This window comes from Cyprinodon variegatus, unplaced genomic scaffold, assembly GCF_000732505.1.
Source record: "Cyprinodon variegatus isolate N-32 unplaced genomic scaffold, C_variegatus-1.0 Scaffold271, whole genome shotgun sequence".
NCBI classification, from domain to species: Eukaryota; Metazoa; Chordata; class Actinopteri; order Cyprinodontiformes; family Cyprinodontidae; genus Cyprinodon; species Cyprinodon variegatus.
The window spans coordinates 506,163-514,754 of NW_015150724.1; the positions used below are offsets into that span (position 1 = coordinate 506,163).

The window sequence follows — 8,592 nt, forward strand, 5'->3', positions numbered from 1 at the left end:
GCCAGTTCTGTTAGCTCTACGCCTGCCGAAGACACAGACGTCCATCCCCGTGAACACTGGGGATATATTAGCTGCGACATATGAGTCAAGATACTATGACCGAAAAAATGTGATTTACAGTTGACCGTTAATATATGATTGGCCGAATTTAGGTGTACAGGCTGACTTATAACTAACTGACCTGCATAAAATAATAAAAAAAACTACAGGTTTTAAGACAGGGTTTTTTTTTAATAGAAATTTTGGGACAATATGTTCTGAAAAAAAGAGTACATTTATATACATGTTTAAGCCAGAATGATTTGACATTTAAATATGACTTCCCTACGACTTTAAGGTTTGGACTGCAGCCGAAATATTTTTAAATCTCCACTTGGAGACATAACCAGGACATGGTTAAAGCTGCTTCATTCCTCCTGTTCATCAAACCTTAACCTATGGAGCCATGTCTGGTGTTCACAGGTGTTTCACTGAGTTGGAGGTCAGCGCTGTTGTTTACAAGGACATTTTAAGGTTGACAGAATATACAGGAATTACATTTTTCTACCCATATTAACAAAACGCCAATATCTGGTAGTACAGTACATGACTAACCAAACCAGAAAATCATAGAGTGTAGTAAGCTAAAGATGAGACACACCAGACCCAACAATGTAAAGGTTTTGGGGTTAATAAATGTTTCAAATATATCAAACTCTGCGATGGACTGGCGACCTGTCCAGGGTGTATCCTGCCTCTCACCCGTAGACAGCTGGAGATAGGCACCAGCACCCCTCACGACCCCAGCAGTGATAAAGCGTGACAGAAAATGGAATGGAATATATCAAACTGTGCAGTGATTTCTTTATTTTAAACTTAGCTTTCCTACACTATAGAAGAGGTAATTTTGTTGAGTCTGTTGAGAGACTTGAAAAACCACAGGCATAGCAAATCTAACCAAGAGCTGTAAAATGCAGTTACAACAGTTCAGTATTTCAAAGGCATTTATGTGAAGTTGTGTAGAGATCATGACCGATGGGGGAGAAGGAAGATGTCATGTTTCAACTAGCTAGAAATCAACAGTGTGAAGAGCATCTGGTTCTGTCATCCTGCATTCAGTTCAGTAGAACAGCTGAAAGCGAGCCACCGGTGGCTAATAAAGAAGTACCCTACAGAGCCACATACATAAATAACGAGGGTCCCCCCCCCTCCTCCTTTCATATTCTGTGGAGAGGTCAGCGGGCCATTATAAGCAAAACATTTATCCAACATTTTTGTTGTATACACAAACATATATACACATAAATATATTACATAAGCTGCTTGTACACCTCTCAGGAATGTAGGTAGGGACTTCATTAGCCCCATGGAGGGTTTAATCTGTTTGTGAAAACGTTGTTATTGTTCTCTGCCGGTTTCATAAACCAAATTTGGTTCATAGTGGATGAAAACCGTATTTTAAAAAGGCTGAACTGACAGCATTTTGTTTGAATATATCCTCAAAGGAAGTTTAGTCTTCTCTGCACAACAGCCAACAGCAAACTCTTCATCTCAAAGTAAAGGAAAAGGACTCAACGAGTTCTTTGGATTCCAATGTTTGTTATGGCTCTCTCTCATCCAGTAAATGTTTACTTTCTCAGGCACCTGGGTTCATGTCACACATGATTTAGAGCCTTTTTCATTCCCCAGCAGCTACTTGCAAAAGAGATCCAGCAAAAAATGTCCTCCTCAGGCTTCCATCCTTGTTCATTTAACGAGTGTCCTTTCAGACAGTGGTCCTGTCTGTCTGTCTCTCTGTGAGGAGGAGGTCAGTGCTAGCTGTGACCTCGGTGGGTTTTCTGTCTGTTCTCCCCACGTGAACATGAAGCACAGCATGCTGTTTTGTAATAATCGTACACACAGAGGCGAGCTTGGACCACCACATTGCAGTTGAAATACTTGTCCCTGCAGTTCAGATCTGGAAAAAAAAGGCAAAACCATAAATTATTAGCTTCCAGGATGATTTCCTCTCCTAGACATAGAGATAGTAAAGGCAAATGAGAATTAATTTCGGTGGAACAGGTCCGACTTTACAGTTTCTACAGCGAACAAGGATGCTGAAATAATTGAGGGATTAGTAGTATTCCAGACAATGTGATAAAAGCTGGATGACCTATTTGAGGTATGCAGGGTTCAGGACGGCAGTCTTCCCTCTCTGCTGGTCGCAGCTGCTCATCACAGGCCTCGGAGGACATCATGTCGTCCGACAGACAGCGCACCTCCCGAACGCGGAAACCTCCCTCACATGTTTTTGAACACTAGAAAAGGGATAAATCAGGGCTTTGAGTGAGGCACCGCTTTGAGAAAAACTCTGTGTTAAGTGTAGTTTATGCTATCATAAATTCTGCATACAAGGAAATTAAGTTTGCTTCCATAGTGCATCCCAGGGGTTGTTTCTGGCAGTTGAACTGATTTTATCTAAAATAAATCAAGCATTTTCAATGAAGTTTAATATAAATAACAATGGGAACGTTATGACAACAACCATAATTGTCTGCCTGTGGAAAAAAATATCTGTCGGGCTTTGATCTAGATCTGGGACATCGACTCTCAGAGCTATATTAGCATAACAGGACACAAAAAAGAACAACATAGGATAAATTAACCTTGTTGATCAGGACGAACAAAAAGAAGTAATTATTTTTTAATAAACATGTGTCCACTTTTTTTTCACAGGAGCTTACATATACAGAAACGTTTTACTTAAAAGTACACCTGGGTGGACCTACATCTGTTGTGAGTATTTACAGTATTAAACTTGGCTAAATAAATCTTCCATGGAGACAGAGGGAGTTAAATGTTGTTGTCTTCCAAGTCTACTAAAGTAACTTTTTTTTTTTTAGATCAGCCTTTTTTATAGATAACTTTCCTTCAAAATTAAAAAAAGTAATCAGTATATATTGTTTTTTAAGTGCTGCTCAGTGGCGTAGTGGGTAGCACTGCTGCCTTGCAGAAAGAAGGTTCTGCGTTCCATTCTTGGCCTGGGGTCTTTCTGCATGGAGTGTGCATGTTCTCCCTGAGCATGCGTGGGTTCTCTCTGGGTACTCCAGCTTCCTCCCACAGTCCAAAAACATGAACGTTAGGTTAATTGGCTTCTCTAAATTCTCCTTAGATGTGAGTGTGTGCGAATGGTTGTTTGTCTCTGTGTTACCCTGCGATGGACTGGCGGCCTGTCCATGGTGTACCCTACCTCTCTTGGCTGTAGAAAGCTGCAGATAGGCACCAGAACCCCTTGTGACCCCGCTTGGGATAAGTGTGACAGAAAATGGATGGATGTTGTTTTTTATTATTTATGAAAAAAAAATAAATGGAAAGAAAAGCAAAGTGTTGGCAAGGGTTTTAAAACCTCACTTGTTTTCTTATAAAAATTTGCTTTTTTTTTTACTAGCCCCCTCTAGAAAGTGACGTTTAATTCAAAGCAGACATGGGCAATGTGGAGTCAACAAGTCATCTCCATGTCATGTAATGGTTCTACCCAGCCACTGAAGCAGGTGAGTCCAATCTTCACCGTGAATTAACCTGTGCAGATTGGACTCACCTGGTTAATTGGCTGGGTAGATTAAATACATGACATGGAGATGACTTGTTGACTCCACATTGCCCATGTCTGATTCAAAGGGCAACAAAAATCTTGTTTTAAAAAATGCTGTAAAACAAACATGTTTCATGTTTTTTACATTTGATCACTGTTGCACTTTATGAAATGGAATTGTTTATTTTACTGTTAACATGCTGCTCATTCAGTCTGAAAGCTGTACAAATGAAATTTCGCTTTGTATACACTCTGTGTATAAAAAAAGGATCAGGTAGATAAGTACAAAAAGAGAGTTGTGGAAGCCCAAAGAGAGAAAATCTTCATACATAAAACATTAAATTAATAGATTTTATCATATGAGTAACTGTTGTGTTTCGCAGTTCTTCCACAGAGGCTATAAGGATTATTTTAACTGGGGATGTGTGAGCCTATTAATCCCTAATAATACCTGCCTTTGGCATGTCAGAACTAATGTTTTCCCAAATAGTTTTTCTAATTAGGACAGTTTGTCTGTCAGGATATAAATTATCATGTTCATTATGTACATAACCAGGATTTCCGAATTAAATGGGATACGGACAGAGTGGATCTTTCTTAACGGCGAGTTCTCTGTGTTTTTATCTGGGACACTCTGCAATATTTTGATATAGCCGAAGCCATGGATGTCTCTTCATTTACAAAAGTGTATGATGTAACAATGTGGCATACTGGAATTGTATTAAATACTCCTTTAACTGTGAGATGTGAGCCCCTAACTCAAAGCAACTCTGGTAAGATTACAGTTCCTGTCAAAATTTGTTTTCATCTCTCATGATCATTTAACAAATATACATTATTTAAAGAGTTTGTCCAGAGTGATCTTTTTTTGCAGGAAAAGAACTAAAGACAGAAAGCTTCAAGGTATAAACAGTGTTTCTCTTAACAAGGCTGTAGTCTCAATTTGACCAGCATCTTTCACACCATTCAGCATCCATAACATAATTTTGTCTGTACGCTAAAGACACTCTGGATTCAGTGCAGCAGTCCAGAGCTCCGCTCTAACTAGGATAGTGTTTATGTTGTTGCCTCCACAAAAGGAGTAAGGATAGGAGTTTGGAACAGGAGCTAGGACTTACAATCAGAGGTTATCAGAAAGAGCCAAAGAGATTTAAAAAGGATTTTCAGGATTATCCCTGTTTTTCCAGTAAGCATACCATTAAAGCTGACGCTGCCAGGGGATTTTAGGAGTTAGTCAACAAGTTCCATAAATGATTGCTCTTTTAAACATCCTAAATAGCTCAGAAAGCAAAAACATTTGACGTTTTACTCACAGAACTCCAGTCAGTGTGATACCACTTGGCTCCACAGGCTTTAATTTTGCAGCTTTGCTGACTGAGAGGCTTGTCCAAGGATGAGCATTCATAGGGCGGCATGACGGTAAATCCTTCATCATTCTTCATTAAGCATGCCACTAACCTCTGCTGACTGCCCGTGCCACATTCTGCAGAGCACTGGTTAAACATACAGCACAACAAGCTAAACGTGAAGAAAAACAGTTAACACACAGGAAAGTTCCAGATAAAGTTATTTGGCTTTTGGTACCTGGCTCCAGGGACCTGTGAACCACTCAATACGATTGTCACAGGGGCCATTGTTGCAGACCTTGGAGTCTGCAGGCCGCTCATTACCACATCCCTCCAGAGGGAGGCTGCTGATGAGGTTGGACAGGCAAAGAACTCCTCGGGTTTGGACACCCATCCCACATTCAGCAGAGCACTTCAGGGATAGACAGTGATGGTTAGGGGGCGATTTCTTTGCAGTTCAGGACAAAGCAATAAATAAATGCTTCTTATACCTCTAATAGATAGCATCATGTGACGTCATACATCCGGAATTTCACACTTGACAACCACATGCCGCCATTACAGGTGTAGGATCGACTAGCTCTGACTAACTATAGATAGGCCTAATGTAAAATCTGGCCTTAAACTAAAGTCTTTTGTTGCTTATGGATGCAGAAGTTATGCCTTGGAGGTAAATAAACCTGTTTTCTATCCTTTCCAATCGAGAAAGGACCAAGAAGATCGGCTTGGGTGAAAGCTTTTTGCGAATCAATGAAACTAGCTAAACCTGGAGTCCAAATTCAAACTTACGGGCGTAGTAAGCATTGTTATTGTATTATCAAGTATAAAAATGAGGAGATATAAAATTATCATGAACTGATCACTGTTTTGGTGAAGGAAGCACTAAAGAAAAGTCTTTTTAGATGTAGAAGATAATCTAGACAAATCTTGAAACCTTGAGGTGGCTTTTAAAAAAGCCGTTTTAATTTAGCATTAGCAGGACTGTTTCGTAGTCCTACCTCCAGTACAGACACCGGGCAGCTGATGTCAGCTCTCCCGAGCTGTGCCGTTCTGCCTGGCATGACATTATGTTTTGGTAAAAGGTTTTCTTCGTATTCATTAATCATTATGACTCAAAACACTTATAAAATCCATTGTCTGAATGTTTACTTTTGTGTTTGTTAAGCAAATGTTTACCCCTCCTAAGATTATTGCTAGGCTGGCACTCGCATGTTTGACGTCACCGCGATGCTATCAATTGAAAACATCAGCTCTGCAAGGAACATAGAAATATACAAAGACTATCTGTATAAAATGCTTCTACATTGCTAACTATCTTAGAAATCTATATTAGTCAAAGAAAAATTATCCTATTGTAATCATTTTGTCATCATGTTTTGATCCATTCTGTATTCTTTATTCTTCAATAAAAAACAATTTAATTCATGTCTGGTAGGCAAACTGATTCTGGGTGTTATTTGTAATCCTGAATTTGGTAAATTAGTTCAGGTAAGATAATACATTCTGGTTCTATAGATTAAACTGTTAACACTATTGGGTTTTTTTTTCTGATTAATGGGTTTTAAAAACAAGCCAGCAGAGGCGACTGCATGCTGAACCGATGCTAGCTAACCAGATGCTCACATGTTGGAATTTCTTTCGACAGTTATGACAAACTGTATTGCAGTAAGGGCTTAAAGACCTCTAGTTAAGAACCAATATCAGAAGTCTAAAGCATCTCTTTGTTTTTCTCTCCTACCCTGTTTCCCCAGTCAGTGTAGAACCAGCTCTTGGCACAGGCTCCCATATCGCAATTTTCTATATCGGCTGGTCGCAGATTCATGTTGCACTCCTCATCAGGAACAAAGTCGCCCACATTGCTGACACAGTGTACCTCTCTTGACCGTTGACCCAGCCCACATGGCACTGAACACTAGGGAGACACAGAGTGTATAGCTGCATCAGCAATGCAGAGGTTGGCACTCAGAGGAAGACTCTTGCCTTGTTATCCTTTGCCATAAGTTTAATTCCCTGTATGTGTGAACAAACTGACACAATGGCAGTGCAAAACAACAAAACAGATATTCAACATCTAAACATTCAAGTAAAAGCTATTTCATTTACTGTAAAATCCTTCAAAAAATATAGACTCCACTCACAGAGGTCCACTCGGAGCGGATCTGCCACTCACTGCAGATCTTCAGCTGGCAGGTACTGGCTGTTTCTGGTCGTTCTAGATGTCCACAGCGGCTCGTGTGAACGTTTAGAGTGCGGTTGGCGTAAACCTGGCGACACAGGACCTGCCGTTGCTGCATGCCCAGGCCACAGGTCTTACTGCACTCTGACCAGTCCCCAATGTCCCAACTGGTGCAATGGAAACTTGATGTTAGTAATTTTACAATTTTGATTTTCATCAAAAGTTCAGATGGGTTTTGTCCAGGAGAGATTATGAAAGTTAAGGATGACTGAGACTAGAGAACATTAAAGGGCAAGACATGCTGAAACATCAGCTGTACTGGTATTACTGGGTGTTGCAAGTTGTTAAAAAAAAAAAAAAAAAAGTGAGAAGATTCTTTATGAAGCACCAGTTCCGAAATAAAAGGGACATCAGCGATGCTCAACCTAAAAAATGCAGTTGCATCGTCTACAGAGAAGACCAGAGGTGGAAAGAGTACTAAAAAATTGTAATTGAGTACAAAATTACTTCATTTAAAATGTAATTTGAGTAAAAGTTACTTAGTTACTTTGAGTTATTTAATGCAAAAAAGGATGAGTCATGAATCGAATTGACCACAAGCTGTTTTAATCAATTTCAAGGCATATTTCAGTGGACATCCACACCTGCAAAAGATCAGCTGGGCTAAAGAACATACTTCCTCACAGCACAAGGACAGAAACAACCTGCACCATAAAGTGCAAACAATTTTCAATCCTACTGTCCAACAGACAACACCATGATAGGAATAAAGAAATCTAAAATACATTTTAAAGTTTTCAAAATGCACACAAAATTAAATGCCCAAAAGATACCAGAAATCAAACTAAAACGCAACAAGATGCCACTGTTATTAACAAGCTCCTCATTTAATGGTTTTAACTGACACCTGTTTAACTGACACTTATTTTTACATCACTTTTTTATATGTTTGAATTGTGTAAATAAAGTGCTGTTAAAAGTCAAAAGTCTTCTTCTAATTTTTAATGGCGATTAAGTGTCCGTTCCGTGACGCAGGGGTTTAAATTGCCGGCTATATTTAATTTTTTTTCATCATCAGTATTTATTTCTTTTTTTTACTCAGTAAAGTGAGGGGGTTTTAAATGTAGCGAAGTAAAACTACTTAGGTTAAAATTTACTCGAGTAAAAGTAAAAAATTACATATTTCAAAAACTACTCAGAAAATTACAAATTACTCATAAAAAGTACTCAATTACAGTAACTTAAGTAAATGTAATTTGTTACTTCCCACCCCTGGAGAAGACAATGGTTTCTAAAGTAGATATATATTAATTTGCATTATCAATTATTCTATGTTAATTTTTAAAGGAATAGTACACCCAAAACATGATTAGCCTTCATTTTCCTTATGAATGCGCACTTTCGTCTGGTTTGGTCTGCCGCGGTTTCCGTAGACTCGTGAACGTGCTTTCAGGAAATCCTATACACTACTGTTTATGCTCTAAAAACATTCTAAATGACTTCGTTTCGAGTAAATTATG

At 39.0% G+C, this 8,592-nt stretch overlaps 1 protein-coding gene across 3 annotated transcripts in view; it reads right to left on the minus strand.

Annotated features, from left to right (window-relative positions):
• Positions 1 to 249: 249 nt before the first annotated feature.
• Positions 250 to 8,592, minus strand: part of thsd4 (thrombospondin type 1 domain containing 4) — a 64,565-nt gene continuing 56,222 nt past the window's right edge. For all 3 annotated transcript variants that reach the window (XM_015382988.1, XM_015382987.1, XM_015382989.1), the window contains 6 exons: positions 7,035 to 7,239; positions 6,635 to 6,808; positions 5,135 to 5,308; positions 4,864 to 5,043; positions 2,132 to 2,276; positions 250 to 1,936 (listed from right to left, as the gene is read on the minus strand). In XM_015382988.1, the coding sequence (XP_015238474.1) occupies positions 1,794 to 1,936; positions 2,132 to 2,276; positions 4,864 to 5,043; positions 5,135 to 5,308; positions 6,635 to 6,808; positions 7,035 to 7,239 (1,021 nt within the window). In that variant the 3' untranslated portion in view covers positions 250 to 1,793. The remainder of the gene's footprint in view (positions 1,937 to 2,131; positions 2,277 to 4,863; positions 5,044 to 5,134; positions 5,309 to 6,634; positions 6,809 to 7,034; positions 7,240 to 8,592) is intronic.